The sequence below is a fragment of the Centruroides vittatus genome, unplaced genomic scaffold (assembly GCF_030686945.1).
Source record: "Centruroides vittatus isolate TY-2023 unplaced genomic scaffold, ASM3068694v2 contig_1416, whole genome shotgun sequence".
Classification (NCBI taxonomy): domain Eukaryota; kingdom Metazoa; phylum Arthropoda; class Arachnida; order Scorpiones; family Buthidae; genus Centruroides; species Centruroides vittatus.
The window spans coordinates 511953-534043 of record NW_027120889.1 but is presented as its reverse complement, the minus strand read 5'-3'; the positions used below and the strand labels follow the sequence as shown (position 1 = coordinate 534043).

General features: G+C 29.7%; 2 protein-coding genes and 1 long non-coding RNA gene across 5 annotated transcripts; 1 reads left to right on the top strand and 2 right to left on the bottom strand.

Annotated features, from left to right (window-relative positions):
- Positions 1–437: 437 nt before the first annotated feature.
- On the bottom strand, positions 438–12308 carry LOC136968225 (adult-specific rigid cuticular protein 11.9-like). 2 transcript variants are annotated; one of them, XM_067262203.1, is made up of 4 exons: positions 12206–12308; positions 11583–11635; positions 966–1248; positions 438–895 (listed from the first exon to the last, which is right to left on the bottom strand). In XM_067262203.1, exons 3-4 carry the CDS (start codon positions 975–977, stop codon positions 521–523), a joined length of 387 nt encoding a protein of 128 aa, XP_067118304.1. In that variant the 5' UTR covers positions 978–1248; positions 11583–11635; positions 12206–12308; the 3' UTR covers positions 438–520. The 2 variants fall into 2 exon arrangements, with proteins under 2 accessions (XP_067118304.1, XP_067118305.1); XM_067262204.1 differs by lacking the exons at positions 11583–11635; positions 12206–12308 and adding an exon at positions 6147–6245.
- On the top strand, positions 4463–19275 carry LOC136968224 (synaptic vesicular amine transporter-like). Of its 2 annotated transcripts, XM_067262202.1 has the most exons (17): positions 4463–4577; positions 4885–5015; positions 6456–6702; positions 10477–10535; positions 10634–10717; positions 11736–11828; positions 12045–12134; positions 12208–12248; positions 13038–13098; positions 13442–13537; positions 14124–14202; positions 14394–14445; positions 14687–14750; positions 14876–14995; positions 15064–15200; positions 15294–15331; positions 19129–19157. In XM_067262202.1, exons 2-17 carry the CDS (start codon positions 4898–4900, stop codon positions 19130–19132), a joined length of 1383 nt encoding a protein of 460 aa, XP_067118303.1. In that variant the 5' UTR covers positions 4463–4577; positions 4885–4897; the 3' UTR covers positions 19133–19157. The 2 variants fall into 2 exon arrangements, with proteins under 2 accessions (XP_067118303.1, XP_067118302.1); XM_067262201.1 differs by lacking the exon at positions 15294–15331 and having other exon boundaries at positions 19129–19275.
- LOC136968226 (uncharacterized) lies at positions 18705–21178 on the bottom strand. The gene is made up of 3 exons (XR_010879624.1): positions 20993–21178; positions 18968–19173; positions 18705–18836 (listed from the first exon to the last, which is right to left on the bottom strand). It is a non-coding gene; the product is annotated as an uncharacterized lncRNA (long non-coding RNA).
- Positions 21179–22091: the final 913 nt, after the last annotated feature.

Below are 22091 nucleotides of genomic sequence, written 5' to 3'. Positions count from 1 at the left end.
TCCTTCGTAAGAGGCATCTTGATTGGTTACAAGAAAACACGTGCATAGAAAATGGCGTAAATACAGCAATACTCAGGACGTCACGCCAAGGAAAAGTAAGCAATTGTGGGATTGTTATAAAAATTTAAAGAAAAAAATAAGAGCTAATTGAATCTGTTAGGATTACTCGACTTTATGAATGGCAATTTATTTCTTATTTGTAAGAAATTGGCATTACTTTAATTAACTCTAACTCTGATTACAGAATACTTCCGTTAGTGTTCTCAAGGAAGGGAGTTAAAAAATAATAATAGTAATAATAACTTGGATAAAATCTGTTGCAAATACTTTGACCTTTTCATTGACCAACTCAAAAGTGATTAGATTATAATAAAAGATTTTTATTTTGCTTCAGCAGATAAACATACATAGCACAACATACATTTTGTTTTTGGCTTTTTGCAAAATGAGCAAGCAATACAGCAATTATGCTAAAATTGTAAGTAAAAAAAATTGTTTTGAAAATTTTTGATTGAGACCCTCACCATCTACCATTCCATCCGTAATGTCCGTAGAAAGGTGCACCCCATGGTGAAACGGGTGAAACGGGTGCGGGAGCTTTTGGTGCTTGAGCTGCAACGGCAGCTGCAGCAGCTAAGGTGTTCTTATCGACACCTACATCACCTGAGGCTTGGAAACCGATTCCTGGTCCTGCTACGTAGTCCACTTTTCTCAAATGACCACTAGGGTCTCGGTAGCTGTATGATCCAGAAACGGAGCCATCAGCTCTACCGGCTTCGGATCGGGCGTGACCACCGGCATCACCTGTGTTATAATTGAAGTTATAGCCTCCTCCTCCTAGATTTACGGCCACATTAGCGGACAGACAAGCGACAAACAACAATGGAAGAATGATCTATAAAAGAAACATAATTTTATCTTGTAAACTGAAAGGGAAAAGAAACCATATATTATATTTTACTTACAAGAGCTTTCATCTTGAAGATAGATAGTTGAAAACTGATCTTGTCTGTGCATCTCTACTCACCCCTTTATATATATTTTTCACAGTCCATCCAAATGACATTGGACTAGTTATTAAATAAAGAAATTCAAGTAAAACGACTCTAAAGCGATGAATCCAGAAGGTTGAACATAATCATCAAGGTGATGCTGATGATGAACGGAAGATGTCCAAAGGAAAAAAGCTGTTCGAAATCAGGTCAATGTCGCCTGTTCTTTCTTCCTGGTCACACCCTGGTCATTTTTCTAAATATATACATATAGGTCTATATATTCTAGAATTTGCTTAAAAGTTATTGATTATTTATTATTGGATTTATATTATCTCTCTTGTGAGAGAGAGATTTAAGAGAAAGTTCTTGAATCTCTTTAATAAGCAAAATTAATTATTATATTATATATTAAATTATTATACATAATTTAAAAAAAAAATTAAAATATAAGTATAATGGCATTTAGTTATCAAAGGATGCAGGTGAAAGATGCATAAAAATTTGTTTGCGTGCTAATCGCCACACCCAACTAATCTTTTCTATAATTATCATCGTTTTTTTACCTTGAAAATACTAGATTAATTAGGTCATTTTTAAGGAAAATAAACATTCAGCAAGGATTAATTATAATTATAAACAAACGAATAATTATATTATAAATTAATTGTTAATAAAGTTCCATTTTAAATGTTTCAAATTAATTCAAACACCTGAAAAATTTCAAGGACCACCTTGTAGAGACGAAATCATTAAGTGTATGTAATATGGACTTTTTCCAAATTTCTTCTTCCCCGAATGATTTTTACATTCCATAATACCAGTTTATGAATTAATTAAACAATGGTTTCATAACGGTTCCAGCTTATAAAACTGTTTACTTTTTAAATTATTTTATTAAAAATTTAATTTAAATTAGTTTATGTACTTATTCATTCGAGTTGGCATTGCTTTTTATAATACTGTATTTTATAAGAGAATTTAAAGTTTTTAATATAGTAAAGTGTATGAAGAATGTTTATTTGTGAAAAATATATAAATACAACTAGCATAACTTGAGAAATATGTGTATTTTGATTACATACGTAAATCTATATATGTGTTAGGAAAAGGTTCTTACTGTTTAACATATCCACACCAAATTTGTCATAGATAATCTCTGACACCCTAGAAAACCCTAAAGCTCACTCTCTCTTAATTTTAGCCCGAGCAGTTTTTGTGTTTTCAGTTTCATTATTGTAAACACTATGGTCAATAAATGTACATTTTAGTTTACTAAGACCTTTGACCTTACATCACCCATTTCCAACACAACCCCCAAATATTTTTAGATAAGTTTATATAAAAATGATAACTAATTTTAATTATTTAACTAATTCTACATCCGAAAAAATTAAACAAATTATATTTTAGTATTCAGCGAATTTTCAAGTAAGTAGCTAGACAAAAATAGAAAGAATAGAAGAATAAAGAATTATCGACCTGATTAAATTGTTAATTTAATCAGGAAACAATTCAATTTATTTAATTATTCGTTAATTTTGAATAATTTTTTTTTAAGTAAGCAATTTTTTGGTCGCGTAATTAGGATTTTTTTTCACATTAAAGTCATCGGAACTGTAACATATGTACATTATTACGTAACAGACCGTTGACTTATTATTAATCAATTACTAAAATAAAAATAAAAATATCGTGTGAAACCGCTAAATTTTTCATCGAATAGTCTTCGTTTATTTAATTTAAATATTCTAAAAATGATAATAATTAATTAGTTTAATTTTTAAAAATATTTTAAAAATCTATAGAATATAATGTAGTTTTTATTTTAAATACGGTATTTATCGATCGTATATTTTTTGTAGAGATAATTATTCATACAAAAAAAAAAAGATTTTAAAACATGCATAAATTAAATGTGATAAATAATTTTAATAGCTATGAATAGAATTGATAACATGCCAATGAATTTAAATTGTAAAACTGGAAAAATTGATTAAGTCATAAAACACGTGTTGTACACGTGATAGAAACGTATAAACAGACACCTGTTAACGTTTTTTTACTGTCTTAAAAGGTATTTTTTTTATAAAAATAAATTCTTATATAAATAAAACAAATAATTAAATTATTTTAATAAAATTTAAAATATTTTCATAATAAACGAGAAGTATTGTTCTAAAGGGTGATGATATTGGTGCAAACGAGACATTTAGTGGCGCGCTATATCTTCATGGGGCCCAGCAGAATTTGAATTAAGGGCCTCGTGTACAGTGTTGACTTCAGATATTTTTCTTCTGGGGAACTTTTTGTGAAATATTTTCTTATAAAAGATTGCTTTAGGGCCTCCGTTGGTGGGGCCACAGGTAATTGTTCTTTTACCCCATAGGATAATGCGCTATTTCATGTAGACACGCTTCCCATTAATTAAATATTTCTTTCCAATAGGTTAATATTTTTATTGCATGTGTTTTTAAAGCTTTTTAAAATATACATACATATATATATATATATATATATATTTAAAACATAAACACAAATAACTAACTATAAAAATTTTTACATATATTAATTATAAAAAACGTCATAAGAATTGTTTATTCTATTAAAAATATTATTATTTTTGAAATATATTATTGTTTTTATTGTAATATTTCTATTACAATTGCTATGGTAAAGAAAATTTATTTATTATAAATTAATGAAGATATTAATTTAAAAATGATTTTAATAATATTACAAATATTGTACATAGAATATAAATAAAATACCAGTATATATTTTTAAAAACTTTATTAATTAAATTAGCGAAATTCATAATTGTTTCTGTCTAAACGTATATTATTATTATTATTGTTTATATTGAGATTTTATAGTTAATATATTATTGCTATTTTATTTTTAATATATTTTAAATCATTGTATCAAATTCTAGACAAATACATTTTTCTAGATAAAGTATTTTTATGTCAAATTTTTATATTTACTAAATCATTATTCTGGGACTTAGTCCTTTCTGGATGACAAAGATAACGTTAACATAATTCTTTTCTTTTATTACTATTATTATTATTATTTTAATTTTATTTTTATAATTATAAATTATTATCCAGTATTTTTAATACGGTAATATTTTAAAAACATTGTAATTTTTTCCCCCAATTTATGATATATTTTAAAATATTTTTAGCAACTAAAATATTTGGAATTATTTATATTAATTATTACGATAAAAAATATAAATTTTATTGTTTATTTTTAAATTATAATATTATTATTTATTACGTGCGAGTTTTTAAAATAATTTTTTTTAAATATTATTTTAATCAAAAATCAAATTTTTATTAATATTATTTCACATTGCATTTTAAGGTAACGTTTGTGCATTTTTCAGTATTAAATGCACCTTTAAAAAAAATAAAATAAAATAAAATAACAAAATATTTAAACAGCGGCCATCTTGGATGACGCACAATTCAAATTATATTTTCCACCAATTGGATTTTAGAAAGATGAAAGCCTGCACTTTTATCTCTCCAGTAATGTTTTGTCTTCCTTTTACTTAACACTTCTCGTCTCAAGTGGGTAAGTTTGAAATTTTATTTTAAAAAAATATATATATAAAAAATTCCTATTTTTTATACAATTTTTTTAAAATCTTGTTTAAAAATTCCTCCATTTTTTTAAAAAAATAATTTAAATAATAATACAAAAAATTCGCTTATTTTTGTATTTTTAATTTACATATATTTCAATTAAAAATATAAATATGTTCGCGTAGCGTCGCCTCGCGCGACGCGACGCGATGAAACACGAAGCGAGTCGCATTGTTGTGTGACTAAAACACTAATAAATATAAATTTCTCCTAAAATATATTCTTTTCTATTTTAGTGGAAGTTTATTTATGGAGGAGAATGAAAGATTGTGTAGTTTCTTATTAAAAATTCAAAATTCAACTGGCGTTATGGTTATATTAATATATTTTTCTTTGCTGGTGGATAATATGTTATTGACTTTAATAGGTGAGTGCAAATATAAAACATTAATATTGCAATTTTACAGGTATTTAAATTTGTATATGGGTTAATTTTAGCCTTAAAACGAATGGCCGAATGGCTGAGTTAGATAAGTTCTCGCTTCCGGGCATCCGGGATCGAATCCTGGTGAGCAAAACGTCGTGCCTCGTGCTTCGCCATCATTGTGGGTCTGGATATGATTTAGAAAGCCTTATTGTACCCACCATTGGCCGAGTGGATAAAACACTAAGACTGGTAGTTGGTGGTGAAGAGCGAACTCGCGGCTAACCGACTGACAGGCTGCGTGGAGTTTTTAGTAAACGACAACGCGACACGCGAGCTATCTGCCGAGTGGGGTGCCTCCTGGCAGGACTTTCTAAGGGAAATTGGTTCCAATTTAGGTGTTACTAACGTGAAGAACACCCGGGAAATTCTGCGTGGCCAGCCCATTGGAAGGCGCTAATCCACGACAGTGTTCAATATTCATTCGGCCACTGGTGGGTACCTTTATTTAAACAGATCTCAAAAGAGGTTACTTATAAATGAATGTATAATACATATTATAATAGAAATCTGTAAATTAATATATGAGATTCACAATATCACAGAAGAAAAGCAATACTTTCCCAGTGCCGAGTGGTTAAAACCACTAAACACGTGGGTTCGCACTTCGTCAACGGGCTGGCCATGTGGAGTTTTGCGGGTTTTCTTCACGTTAGTAAAACCGAAATAGGGGCCAGTTTCCCATAGAAAGTCCTCCAGAGAGGCATCCCCTCGGCAAATCGCCCGCGTGTAACCAAATAGACCAAAACAATATTTATGCCAACAGAGTACCCATTTTACTTCTGTGTAAAATGCGTTATTGGTCACATTAATGTATTATAAGATCAAGTATTGTATTGTATGTAATACAATACTGTAGTGTTGTATTGTTGGCCTATACAGTACATAATGTATATAATACAATACTACGACCAATTAATTATCTTTATCACAACAGACAGAACTTTATATTAAAAATAGGCTATTTTTACATATAAATATTCTAAAACGGTAAAACAAATGCGGAATGTTTTTAAATTTTAACATGTGGTTTCATAACCACAATATCATGTGGAAAGATTTGCATGGACATACCTCTAAGCTTGTTAAGTGCTTTGATTTAAGAATTGAATTCAATCTACAACCAAACGTAATCGAATTTAATGATTTAATTTAAAAAAGTATCAACTTTTACGCTATTCGAAAAGTTGTTATTAGAGGCGACAGTAGTCAAGTTACTTCGAATTAACACTTTGAAAATCGAATATTTAATTTACTTTTAATTGAAATCATTAGACTCATTCAAATTAAATGGCCATATAAATAGAATTTAATTGTTTTCTATGTTGTAAACATGTTAAAAATAATTTTAAAAAATCGAATGCATTTATTTTATTTTTTCAGTTCCTATCATTCCTGATTATATCTATCAATTGGAAAATATAATTAATGAAAATGAGTCAAATGATCATCTATGGATCCAGAATATTACTGAAAATTCTACTGTTTATAATTATACAAATTACAGAAGTTATGATGATTTATTAAGAAAAAATATTAATAAAGAAAATGGATTAGTTGGAATCTTGTTAGCTTCTAAAGCGCTCACTCAACTCGTTTTTAATCCTTTAATTGGAGCTATTATTAACAGGTACGGTAAAGATTTTAATATTTAAGACAATGGAAATTGTTTTATGTTTGATTATAATTAATAATATTGTTCTTACAATTATATTACACGCAATTTAATTTTAAAAGGTGTATTGTTTAGTCTCCATCATTTAACTACTGTCATCTTTGTGCGCGATTCGTCAAACGATACATAAATTATAGTTAAAATTAATTTGTTTCTTATATTAATAAAAAAATGTCAACGTTGTTTCTAGACTTTTCCGGCATCCTTTATTTGATTTCATTCCTAATAATTGCTAATCCTCTTCAAGTCTTCACATTGGTTCGGGAGATATTAAGGGGGCATATCTCACAAACCAACGGTCCGATTTTCGTGAAAATTTCTGAAAACATTTCTCTGTTATACACAAACTTATCTGCAAAATTTCAAAACTTTCTGACAAAAGATACAGGAGTTATTAAGCTTCAAAGTGGATGAACGTTCCCCTCCCACACAGACACACATTTATTGACGTTTCAAAGTACCTGGGTCTAAAAATATAAAAATCTTCGGGTAGGAACGGTTTTTGACCTATCGACATACTTTTCCTCTTTATAGTATAACAGCAAGGAGGGTAAAATGTTCGTCACTTTATAAGACACAATATTTCTTTATGTTTTTCTACAGTTGTGTTGAAATGTCTGAAAAGTCGTTAAATATAAAGTAGACTCCATTTTACAACCGTTCACTTCAAACCCCAGTTTGATATCAATTTTATATTCAATTTTCTAAATATAAAATGCCTTATTTAAGTGCCATATTTTTGGCTAGACATATTTATGTGATATTATATACGTAAAACATTTACAAGTGCACAATCTCAGTTGATAGTATTGAATTTATGAGAAGTAAAATGACTCGCTTGACGACCATTATCTAAGAATCAATTCGATCGTAAACGCCAAGTTTGCTGTACAATATTTAATTTAAATATATAATATCAATAATAATAATTTATTTGAATAGGAACTTAAAATAAAGCATATAAAACACAGGAATGAATTATTTCGTTGGTTTCTTAACAGCTCGTACAGGGCACTGCTCTCAATAATCAATCTTATTAATTCACAATGAAACATACTTAATGAAGGATAAAGGACAAAGCCACGTTTATTTGCATGTGTATCAGCCATAGAATCAGTTGATTCATACCAACTTATTTTTCTTTTTGTACAGCAGACTAGCTTAAATTGCTGGATTTTTTGAGATAAAATTCTGGACAAATTGAGTTCTTTCCGAAAGATACTGGGATCCTTCAATTCCAGGACATTCGGGATGTGTATTTTTACTCTGCCAGAGACAGAAATACATGTAAAACGTGGGGAAAACCAAAAAAATACTTGATTTTAGGAAGAGATTTTAGAATAAAGTCCTCCTGTCGCTAAAAATGGCAGTCGAAAAAAATCTGGGACAGTCTTGGATCATCTGGCACCCTAGACTTGGAAAAATGGTAGAATTGATAATCAAAGCTGTTCTTTTTTATCTTAGTGCTTTTTTATTTATCTTTTAATTTAATTTGTAAGAATTTTGTGTTGTTTTAATTGTACAATTTTGATTCTGTTAACCAGCAATTGTTGCTTCTTCGCCTCAAAGACAGCTTTGAGGCTTCTTCAATAGCTTCTTCGTGATTAGTGTAGGATTAGCTTCTTTAATGCGTGAATATACTTTCTTGATAACGTGCTTCGTTTGACTTCTACCAGTCTTCCCCTTACTATTAATTTTAGAATAACAGCGAGAAGTATCTACCAAAGAACAGTCCTCATTTTCCAAAACATGTATCTCGTTGCTTTCACTGTGAAATGGTGAATGGCAAGTATTGTTAATAGCCGTTGAATAGATGTATGACAATAGGTAGAACTTCGTTAATTATGCACCTGGAGGAAGTGATGTCGGATTAACGGATGTTATTGTATTTTAGTAAAATTCGATGTTATACGCGATCCGGATTATTGCAGACATTGTTTGTTGTTTGACAATAGTTTGAAATACCCCATTATTTACTATATTGCGTATGTACAACGACCATAACACTATAACTCCAATCGATGTGTTATAAGATCAGAAAATCCAAAGACAAACATATTGATATCCCAACGGCCACCAGATATTTCTATACAGTTTTGAAAATCTCCACTGTTCCCTACATATAACCTCGAGTCGAGTTATATTATCAGACTAATTAACACTACGATTGTAATTACGTGATTCCCATTATAGTTAACTGCACCGGCAATGCTGTGCGTTAGAATGGAAAAGCTTAATTTATAGGGGCTTCAGATGTTATAAAGTTCTATCGAATATAAAATATCAATGTAATAATTTACCATATTGTTAATAAAAACGGTACAATATAAAACAACCTTAGTACCTTGTATGACTTCCTCTTGCCCGGATACATGTGAACATAGAGGCATACGTACAGATATATGTGCTCGCCTGTAACGAGTTTGTTTACAGATGTTGCAACTGCCGCTGCAGATTTCTCACTCTCGTTCATGACGAAGCTGATGTCCCACCTGGTCCCGCAAATGGCCAATGAATAGCAAATATGGAGGCCATGCAGCTGAAAAAGTATGGCAACGTGGCTGACACATTCTTGAGAAACTCCAGTGCGGCCGAGCATTATCGTGCTGGAAAATGACTTGAATCCCTGCCGTGAAGAACAACACTTGAGGGTGCAGGATTTTTGAACGTATCGATGCTATTCATACCAGATGACTCCTCAAACCATCATTCCGGTAGTGGGAGCAGTGTGCCGCTTAATAGTAAATGTGTGATTGAAGCGCTTACCAGTGGTCCTCCATAGTCTGTCAAGATGGTCGTCCATTTCCAAACAGAATGTGGATTCGTCGCTGTCATGTGCAGGTTATGCTTCTCTGTCACGGCACCGTTGCTAACGAAGTAGACTCCTAACGGTTGCTACCATGCTAATTTTCGAATACCTTCAAAGAGGGTTCAAGAGGGAATATACCTTCAATACATACCTTCGAATATCTTCAAAAAGGGAATATCTTCGATACATTCAAAGAGGTAAACAGGACGGTAAATGTCTGAAAATCTTCATATAGGATACTAAGATAGAGGAATTCTTCTGGCATTACCTGACGTGCACCACCATCACCACTACCACCACCACCACCACCACCACCACATACCTGTCTGAAATACCTGCAGCAGTGTGCCAAGTTTTACAGTAGTCAAAACCTCTATCTCGATGCGTAATTTTTTTGTGAATGAATGTATATCAAATATGTGCCACACGTAATTAGTTTGTGTATTGTATATAAAAATATTTTCCATATTGAATAATTCGGTCGTGTAACGCATTACAGATATGAATCAATGTACACGGGCTATAAATATTAAATAAAGTTACTCTTAAAGTTCCGTGATGTCTAATGAAAACTGGGATGCATTTTGTATATAATTTTGCGCTTAATTTTTCAATATGGCGGTGATTCTGGTACGTTCCAGTCACTTTTGTCCTAAATTTCAGGTAGTTATATTATTTCAAATTTATTTTTAACCTAGTGGTATATTATATAACTCAGCAAATTTGAAAATGCGTAGGCAGAAGAACAGACACACAGCTTTCCCATTGATAAATGAATGCAACTAAACGGATTTTTTTTAAAAAAAAAACCCTATTAATATAGCAATTTTCTTTGACGGTTATTAAAAATACAATAAAATTAACTAATAATAAATTTACTTAATTCAAAATTTAATAAAAATCTTATTATATTTTTATAGAATGGGTTATATCTATCCCCTTGTAACAGGAACGATTATATTGATAATATCTTGCCTACGTGAGTAATGATTTTATATTTTATTCATACAAATGAATAATTAACAAAATATTAAAAGAAATAAATAAATTTGGATTAATTTATTTTGTATATTTTAGTATTTGCATCAAGTGATACATTTTTTTTATTACTTATGGCGAGAAGTATCCATGGACTCGGATCATCGTGCATTTCCATTTCAGGTATTAATTAATCATCACTTATCATTTGGCAATACAATATCCGGGCGATAGTCAAAAGGAACCTCCTATAGGACACTATCCTCTAGGTGTTAGACACGTGAAGAAAACCTGGAATACTCCACGTGATCAGGTTGACAAGGATCCAGAATGATCCTTGTGAACCTAATTATACTCTACAGCTGTATACAGTATTCACATATTAGAAACTGATCTAAATATTAAAGATATGTGTAGGTTTATAAGGTCGATAAGCAAGGGCACAAAATTTTAAAGGGGGGTAAAGCTTGAAGACAATACATTTTTATCTAATTAGTTAATATTTGGGGGTTTTCACAAGAAGATTATAGAATACAGTATTTCATCAAAGGTATAAAGTTACTTCTAAGATTATAATTTGTGGAATATTCTTCGTTTACTCTTCTTTACAGACACCCATGTCTATAAGGGTTAGAAGGAACTAATCCAAAATGGCCAAGGCTCACGTGTGGATTAGCTTCTTCCAGCCTTTCTTCACCAGTGGATAGAACCACTGAACACTGATAGTTGATCGTGGGTTCGGATCTGATGGACTGCCACGTGGAATTTTCCGGGTTTTCTTCACGTTTATAACACCTAAATAGGGCTAGTTTCCGATAAAAGTCTTTCCAAGGAACATCCCCTGGGGCAAATCCATATAAACATCACAGTACACCAAATACATATTGTATTTTTGTTACTAAACATAAGTATAATTTAATTATATAATGTTTATTAAGTATTTAAAAAATTTATAAAAAATGTATTATATTTTATTTTATACCAAAAAAAAAACGGTAAAAACACGAGAAAAAAGTAAAAATTTTAAAATAATTTCAATACCACTTACCAGATGGCAGCACAATATCTACTTCAGTACAAAACTTCAGCCATATTTTTAATCTAATAGGATGATTGCACAAAATAAATAAATAAAATATTAATATTCTGAAATAATAAAAATTTAATACACAAAATAAACTTAAAATTTTTATATTATTAGGAATGGGTGTAATTGCCGAAAAGTATCAAGAAGACAAGGAAAGAAGTCGCATAATGGGAATAACTATGGGAGGAATTGCATTTGGGGTATTAAGTACGTCACAGAGAAATAAATAATTAAAATAATTAATTGTTGTAAATTATTCAATTTTGTTTTATAAAAGCAAATACAGTTAATCCTCGATTTAGCGCCACGTCTTTACCTCCGAAATTGGCACTTAAACGGAGTGTGGCGCTATTTAGAAGGGCGCTATATAGAGGTTTGACTGTACAGTATTGAATAAACATTCCTAAAGTATTCATTTTACAGTTGGATATCCATTCGGTAGTATAATGTACGATTTTGTCGGAAAAACGGCTCTTTTTCTAACAATGGCGGCTTTAATTCTCTTAGTAACAGGTAATTGTTTTTTAAATATTTAAAATATTAAAACCTTATTATTACTTTTAAATACAAATTCGTATATTTACAGTTTTTCAGGTAATCTTCTTACGTCAAAATTTTCGATCGGAGGTAAGAACAACTTATTATAAAGCTGAATTCTTCTGTTATTATTATTTCTTAATAATGTAAAATACATTGTTGTCATTATTATTTCCATAAAAGTTGATTTAAAAAAAAATAAAATACAAAAATATATTATATCAAAGGAGAAGAAGGAAGGGGGAAAAAAGATCTTTGAAGTTTCTCTATCTAGAAACATTGCAGAGGCAACAAATTGGGTTTAGTTTGGTGATGCAAAGCGCTCTCGATAGAAAAGAAAAGATTCTTTTCCTTTTGACAACTAAAGGATCGACAGTTTATTGAATCTTCCAATGTTGTCACAAGCAGTTGCTTCTTTAATGAAGCTGATTTTCTTTTCTAAAATAAAATAAAAGTAAAAAATAATAATAACTTACCTACCGAAATTTTAAAATTTCTATATCTATAGACTATAAATCAAAATATGCATGTATGTGTATGTATGTTAGATAAAGGGTTCTATACCGTTCAACGTTCTCATCAAATTTGGCATGGATATCCTTGACACCCTAGAACAAATATTGTGAGAGTTCCCCCAATCACCCTTAAAAGCCCACTTCTCTTCACTTATTACGTATATTTGTTAGGTAAAGAATTCTATACCGTTCAGCCTATCCTCATCAAATTTGGCATGGATATTCTTCGGCACCCTTGAATAATCTGTGAAATCCCACCCCATCCAACACCTCTAACTTTAACCCGAGTACTCAGGGCACACGCAGATAATTATTTATAAATATTTAACTAAAAATTATTAATTTTATTTTATTTTTTTCACAGGTTTCATCGCACTCAACTTTCTTCAATCTACTGATCGACCCCCAAATAGCCGTAACCGTTGGTATGTACCCCCCTGAAATACTCTCTTGTATACACAGAACGGCTCAAAAGCTAGTTAATTACAATATCTTGTTTGCAAGAAATTTTACAATCTGTTAGAGTATTTTAAAGTAACGCAATTTGACAGTATTGAAGCCATGTCAAATTATATTGTCAAATAGAACAAGAACAGAAGGATCAAGAACAATTTTGAACCAGAAGGAACTCATTTAAAACAAGTTTTCCAAACTTTTTAGATATAAAGAATTTCGCAAAGTTACTTAACTAAATTTTGGGCCACCCTTTGCCCCTTTGCATTTATATTACTGTTATTGTTAACATTGTTATTATTATTGTTTTCGTAGGTGCTATTTGTATTTCCACGTCGGCAATGTCTATCTTGGAGCCATGTTTGCCCATCTGGCTAATAGAAGTCATGTCCCCTCCTAAATGGCAATTAGGTCAATTGAATCTTATTGCTTCTCACAAGGGATCATTTTATTAAATTTATTATTATCCAACTGATAACAATATAATTATAATTAATTTCTCGTTTTTTTCCCTCGAGAATTAACGGGATAAATATTAATCTATTTGTATTTTATTTATTTATTTATTTTTAAAACTTAAATTTCCATAAATTTTTAGTAATATTATTTAGAAAGTATACAGTAAAACCTGTGTAAACCGGAATCGCAAGTTACCGAATAATTTCGGTAGGTTTCCGTTTTGGGCAGGCTTTACTGTAGAAAATTGCTCCTTTTCGAAGAATTTTCTATAGTAAAACCTGCCCAAAACGGAAACCTGCCGAAATTATTCGGTAACGTCCGGTTTACACAGGTTTTAATTATTATTATTATTAGATATAAAAGATATAATTATTTAAAATTTTTTATTAATTATATTTATATTAAAATTTAAATTAAAAAAATACAATCGGTCATCTCCAAACCTCCAAACGGCGGTTATTTTTAAATGTTCTTGTCAGTGGCCGTTGTTCGCAGGTTTGACTGTATTTATAATATTTAATTTTTTCTTTACTTTTAGGGCTTGTATTTATACCCGACAGTTTGGGTTATTTAATAGGAACGAATTTTTTCGGACCAATTAGCTTTAAATTTGGAAGGTAAAAAAAAAAATCATTTTCGATTGGTTGAAATAGTGCATACACTTATACGTAAATTTGACGTCATTTTTGAGAATTATAAAATTGAGGAAGTGACGTCAAATTGACGTAAAAGGTCGCTACTCCAATCAAACAGAACGTTGGTATTTATTTAAATTTGAAAATATATTTCTGCAAATTTTATTGGTCAGGTGGTTAACTGCCATGCTTTCTCTATTCTTGGTGGGTGCCTGCGCTATGACAGTAAGTAATATTTTCTCACTTTCTACATTTAGATAGATGAAGGGTGTGGCTTACGTCATTAATTCTTCCGTCTTTGATCTAATAATGCGAATTTAATCAAGAATGACCGTCTTAACTATGCTTTAAAGCTAATGGAACGATGTTATCTGATAGTCTTTAACACAAAGTTTATATTCATTAAGAGAAACCCGCTTACAACGCTAATTATCTTCCTTTTTTTTGTCTTTCAAAATGTTTCTAGATACCGTTTGCCGTTCACGTTACACACTTATTACTTCCCCATTTTGGAATTGGTTTAGGTATAGGTAGGTTTACCACACGCGCGAAGCGACGCGCCGCGGCGCGTCGCTTCGCGCGTGCATGTTTCATTACTGTATTGCTTGTAGCGAGAATCTGAATTAATTTTATGTACTTTTTAAACTATTTACAGGAGTGGCGGATGCTGCTTTAATGCCTTTACTCGCCAGTTTAGTGGATAAAAGGCATGTTTCTGTTTATGGAAGTGTCTACGCTCTGGCTCAAGTTTCAGTCTCTCTAGCTTATTCCCTAGGTACATTAATTATTTTATGATTAGAACCTTAATTGTGAAGATGTGATCGCCTTATTGCAATTTTTTAGGACCACTTGTGGGTAGTCAACTAGTGAATTTAATGGGATTCCCTACTCTGATGAGATTCATTGGCTTGCTTAATATACTTTACAGCCCACTCTGTTGTTTAATAAAAGATTCATCATCGCCAGTACAAGAGAATAAGGTTAGAATTTTGGTATTTATTTATTAATATGTGTGTTTTTTATCACGTGACACTTCTATAACACTGTATAACTATATTTTATTGCGTGTGTAGGTGTTGCTGATTCAAAACTTTTCAATACTTGGAGTAAGGTATCTGTCAACTGCAGGCGTTATTTAAATTTTAAAAAATATATTTATATGTCACCACAGTGGTGTAGATGTTACAGGGTTCAGTGACCCTGCTAACCCTCCAATATACTCACCCATTTTTTATAGTATATCAGTAATACGGATAGCAGATGAGATAACTTATGCAATGTAATTCCTAGCTGACGGGTATGAGCAGATAACAGGCTTGGCCTCTAAAGGATGAAAGTCACCATGCCTAATCATGGAATATTTCTAAGTAAAATATTCTCTGCTAATAGCTTTAAAGATTTATTTCGTACTTTTTTTAATAGTTTAATAAAGAAAATTTACTCAGTATGTCGCGGAATTTAGGAGGAGAAGAAAATAACAAGCATCGTACGACGTTATTGATCATAGAGAGAATTATTAAATGATTTCTTCTTTGGAGCAGCTTAGATATGGGTTGTTTGTTGTAATATAGTTTCAGAACGTTGCTTTGTTTTATATCTTTCTTATACAGTAGTTTAGATAATAAACTAACATCATCTAGGTCACACGATATGAATCAGAATTTCCTTTATAAGATCTGGATGAATCATTAAATGAAAGTTTATCTTCTTTTATTGTCTTGTTATCGAGATTTTACGTAATATATCGACAAATTTAATTAATTATTTGAAAATATATTTTGCTATTATCTAGAATTAGATAAATTGATTCTATAATAAAAAACAATTTGATAAACAGACCACTGCCTGTATGCGTGTAGGTCATTTTGCAAGGGATCTACAATTTAATTTTTTATTGAAGAAGAATATAAAATTAAAAGATGAAGAGGTAGAGGGAGGCTTGAGCCGATATTCTCGATAACTTTTACTTTTCAAAATTATAAAATATAAATTAATGCTTTTATTTAGTAGTTCTCAACCAAGAAGGGTACGCAAGAAGGATCTTTCAGTGTTAAAACTCTATTCACCGAAGGCTCAGGTAGCGAAAAAGGTTGACAACCACATATATATAACGATAAAAACTAGGTTTTTGGAGCTATATAAAATATAAAGAACGAAACAAATTGTCGATGTACTGTACTGTACATCTTCAGTTTTTGGCACGAGACTTCATAGGATTGTATAATATATAGCCAACTTCATGGACAATGTAACTCTTCAGATATAGATTCATCGTATATCAGATAGCAGTTTAGATACTTATCGTTAAGAACATCTGGCAAGGTTGGAAATTAAACAGAAAAATCTTTTCTTTTTATTAGTCTACCATTTCTGGTTAATAGTATTACTGTCATAAATCTAGATGTAGAGAAAATATCCTTCACATTCTATCAGGTATATATATATTTTATGGTGTGATATATAAATACATTACATTAATTTTTATTAAAGGACAGGTTGAAATTTTTTCTTTTAAAAAAGGAATTCTCAGTAGAGAATAATAACTGCTGATAGCAGGAATAGAAATTTAAAAAATTTTCACATATCTTCACATATTGACTTGAATAATTCAGGTAAACCAAATAAGGATATGATGCTTTCTAGACAGACTTTATATCATTTGCTATGATATTTGAATTTTACTTTCTTGGAAAAGGAAGTCATTTAGCAAAAATGATCGAATTTTAATAATAAAAAACGATTTTAAGATAATATTTAAGCATATATTTTATCACTTTAAAGCTTTTTATAGAGTGATAAAGTGATTAAATTAAGGACATTATCTTAACGTTACAGCTGTGTTTAAAGTGTTATATATTTAAAAAAATATGTAAAATTATAAAAAAATGTTTTAATAACGCTGCAAGTTTTAATCATATTTTTAATTTATTTAATATAAAATATATGCTTTCCATCTCGAATTAGTAATATCTTGCCCCTGTACATCATACTTTTCTTGATAACATTATCTAGAGATTCAGAAAGGACAGACAGCCAGACGGACGACTGTGGGGGATTTATAGGTTTACAATTTTTTTCGAATTGAGGCCCAATAATTAATAAGGTTTAAAATTAAAATTACATAGTTAAAAAGTAAGAATACATAAAAAATATATAAAAGTATGTTATAAAAAAATAATAATATTTAAATAAGCTAATTTAATTTACATACCTTATATATAAAGTAACTTATATAAGTATAATATGTATAAGAATTAATTTATTCCTATTCTACATAAATTAACATAGAAGTGAAATAAATTTATATAGACGTCAAAATGAGCATATCCATTATACAATATAGGAATTTATAACAACGTTTAAGAGTTGAATAATATTATTATAACAGACGATATTATTCTAGAATTACTTGATAATTGCTGTTTGTAACTAACTCTATATCAAGTAGTGTATAGGAAGGAAGAGGAGGAGAAGGAATTTTTTTTTGGTGTTACCATTTTTCTTCCTCTCTGTTAATCCCATCCTGACAGCTTTAGCCAACTAGTATAAATGTCACTGGATATATTTCTTATATAACCTGTTATATAACTCGATAAAATTTTTAATATAAAGCAGTATCATTAAATATGTACACGTTATGATGCTATAAATATTATTTATGCTTCATTCTAGCTCCATATAAATGCAAATTTCCTTATATAAGAGCTTCTTTTAACATTACATACACAGTACACGATAACATTATCTTATAAGTATTTAAAGAACTTTCTTTTTTCTATTAATATTATGTAATTTTCTAAGTTTCCTTTGTATTGAAAGTGTCGAGAGCGTCGCTTCGCTTTCAAAGATTTAATAAAAGTGTATTTTATTATATTTTCTGGTAATTAATAACTGTTTTGTGCATGTTTCTAATCTATTCATACATTAAATTTTTATTTAATTCTATAATTTTTAATTAATTTCTTTAAAAGTAATAGAAACAATCGAATAATACTTGAATCTAATATCGCAAGCGACAGCGCGCGACGCTTGCATGACTGCAACGATTTATCGATTGTATACTTTCCTTATTTCCGTTAAGAATTCAGGAATTTTTCACTAAATATATTAAAATACCTATTCGAAAGTAATTTATAATTTCCTATGCGATTAAACGTTTTAAATTAATAAACAAATAAACTTTAAACATTAGTAATATCTGTTGATAGCCGGCGCGCGACGCGAAGCGATGCACATCCAACAATAACAATTTTATTTTTAACAATTGCTCGATTAAATAAGGCTATTTTATGAAAGATTTATTTATTTATTTTTATTTAAATATATAACTTAGATAAATTCAAACCAATTACAACAATTTTTAAATGCAGCTAAACTTCTGAAGAGCGGCAGGGACATTTTAAAATGGCTGCTGTTATTTGGAGTTTTATTTTTACAAAAAAATGTCTTGTGTTTAGAGGTTACCGCTGTAGAGAGGTGGCCGTTATCGGAGGCTCGACTGTATTACATAAATATCCTAGAAGAGGGAGCTTTGCATACCGGTTTTTACACAGGAAGATCGTTTCAAACATCACGGATAATGACCCCATTTCTAAGCAAATTTCGAATTTCAAATCCTAGAAAAATTGCGCATAGAAAAATGCTATTTTATTATGTAAATCTTATAGATGTATCTATTTATATTATTGATTCGTAAAATAAATAAAAGAATTTCTTTATAACAAACAATAATATTAGAAAATTTTACCTCCATTCCTTAGTAAGAAGCATTGCCTCTATCGATTTTCAATTTCTTCTTCTTCTTTTGTTTTTATTTTTATTATTGATTGAAACTATTGATTATTCGAAGATGAATCAAATAAAATAACAGAAAACATTGCTTTATTTTATTTATTTATTTATTTATAGATGATGCTAATTGGTTCTGCAGCAGTTCCTAATTATAGAGCATTCCTTGAAGAAAATCAATATAAGAGATTTATTGATGATGTCGATTAATGTGTTACTGCACGTGAAAATATATCTTTTTCTGTGTGTTTCTTTAAATAAATAAAGATTTATGAACATTAATAATGCTCTTTGGTTTCTTACTAATTTTTAACGAAAAGAAAACATTTATAGCAATTAATTTTATTACTAAAATGTACTTTTTATATAATATATTTATTTTTAAAAATTTTGATAAGATTTTAATTAACGAATTTTTATATATGATGCGTAGGAATTACACGTGGTCGAGTTACATCGGTTTGTTTATACATGACACGAGGCGACGCGATTGTTTGCGCCGCGCCGCGTATGTCGCGCGCTTAATATTTCGTTGTTTAAATGTCGACAGAATTTTAGTGTTTTACTAAAATAATTTACTCGATTTATGCATTAAATTATTGAAAATATATTTACAAAATCTCTACGAAATATATCTTACTACATACTTTATTTATTTATTTATATTAATATACAATCTCTTATTAAATATTTATGAAAATTTTACATTAAAAAATTCGGATCGTTATTACATCTTACGTATTTGCGATGCGACACGACGCGACGCGATTTGTCGCGCATACGCTTATGTCGCAAATATGTCATCAATTACTCTTTAAAGGTCACAGATTTTACTATACAGCATTCTTATTCGTTAATGCATAAGCGATACGTGCATTTGATGGGATTATACCATTATATTTTGATTTTAGAATTCGATAAACTAAGATTTTTGAAGATCAAATCGAACATTCGTTAAAAATAATGGAGGTAAAGGTGATAAAGATAAGAATAGCGAATTAACATATCTCTAGAAAGATCTCTGTATAATGCAATGGTAATCAAGTGTATTGACTAAGCGCCAGATGTCATTCGTGATGTCTTCTAGTGGGATGCGGATCGATAATAAGATTCTTGACCCGCCACAAACTAGAAATTACACAAAATACCGAAATTTCTTCTATTATTTCTCCTATAAAATAAAGTAAAATTTCTATTTAAAACGATAAAAATTAACAAAAGATGCGTAAAATAAGTCTGTGGCATTAATATTTCAAAAAAATTCCCATCGATTTTATTGTGTTTCTTTCGAAAAACACGTGATTTATATCGATAAAAAAGTAGAGCACGTAGAATATATTTTTATATTAACGACCGTTAAATTTGCTGCCTGTTAAATGACGTCAATTAACGGTCTCGTCGTTTACGCGATGTAACTGAAATATGATTGTTGTAAAACGATCACGTGAGTAATAGATATTAAAATTAAAAAAAATAACCGTTAAATGATATAACAATTAATGTATTACTCTATCAAACGGCAATAACTTTACACACGCCTCCACAAACGTGTAAAAGAAGAGATTTTTGAAACAATTATTGATTTAAACCCACGTAACATTGATCCTCGCCAGTATTTTCAAGTAAAAGAATTTTTAAAATATTAAGATAAAACGTCTCCGAATGCCTTTTCCTTTCCTTGTATTTTATAAACAGACATATATAATTAATTGTATTTAAGTACAAACATTAGTTTCGGGTTCTTGAACTCGAGAATTATTTAATTAAAAGTTGTACCTCGTAAAAGAGGAAACAACAAGATCGTAAATCAAGAACGGTTCATCAAACTTATGAAAGCCAAAAAATAATTCAAAAAGAAACTGTATATACGGTACACGTATAGGAGCAGTTATACGACAAACTGTTCGTACAATAAAATATACATATATATATATATATATAGCTGGTCTTGAACTCAAATATGCGTTCAATAATGGAGACTCGCCTTTAGAGAATATAAAGCTTTTCCTGATCACCTGCCTCCGGATAAAGAAGATGATGTATGATGCAGTCGGTGTATTTCCATGATTTATTGTTTGCTAGTATAGAAATATTTTACTCCTTTCTCCTTTCTTGTAATAGAAAGCTTTTGTACAAGTAATAAACGAACTTTGTACAGGAAATATGGTTGAATTTTTTAAAGAGAGGAAACGTGTCTTTATATTTAAAGAAAAATACATAAATAAATATATATAATATATTAATCAAACTAAAGTATTAACTTCTAAAATCATATTTACGTCATTTATTATTATTATAAATATATTTTTAAAAATATTATTTCATTTATAATAAATTTTAAAAACAAAGAGAAAGTTATTTTAGTGATCGGTTTGTTTGTCCATTTGTTTGCCCGTAGGACCTTAATCATTAATGAAGCTATAGTTATTAAAATTAATAATATTGGATTTAATTATTTTCTGTGGCATTTTACCTCTAAACAGCGGACATTTTTCAGGAATTTTTTTATCCAAACTAACCTCCAAACAACGGCCATTCCTGGTAGTGGCCGTTATACAGAGGTTTGGATGTATATACAATTTTACATAAAAAGAGTGTTTCAACAATTAAAAAAAAATAATAAAAATTATTGTAAAATAGTCAAACCTGTGATCAACGGCTACGGACGAGAACATAAAAATTACCATTGTTCACAGGTAGCCTTTGTTTAGAGGTTATTTTCTACAACAGTTTAAAAATATTTGTTAAAATGGCCGCCGTTTAGACGTGGCCGTTGTAGACAGGTTTCATTATTTGGCTGTATTTTAATACATTATTATTATTACTTTTAATATAAATTATTGTGTATTTTATAAAATAACAATTAATCTAAAATTGGAATTTTTTTAAGGAAATTTTCTCTAAAAATACCCTCAAAAAGTTATTTTTATTCAAAAATATTATTTAAAATTTTGTTTTTTTTCAACTCTTATAATGAATTTTATTATAAATAAAATAATAACAACAACAATAATAATTTAATGGTATTATGTGGTAACACTTCATTCCCTTGTTTATTATTATTTATTTATTTGGAACTTGCA

What these genes read in the sequence shown, in the direction of transcription:
- LOC136968224 (XM_067262201.1), top strand. Translation starts at nt 4,898, where the DNA reads ATGGAGGAGAATGAAAGATTGTGTAGTTTCTTATTAAAAATTCAAAAT. An exon ending in ATTGATAATATCTTGCCTAC is followed by an intron (nt 10,536 to 10,633) that starts GTGAGTAATGAT and finishes TGTATATTTTAG; the next exon opens with TATTTGCATCAAGTGATACA. An exon ending in TTTAATTCTCTTAGTAACAG is followed by an intron (nt 12,135 to 12,207) that starts GTAATTGTTTTT and finishes GTATATTTACAG; the next exon opens with TTTTTCAGGTAATCTTCTTA.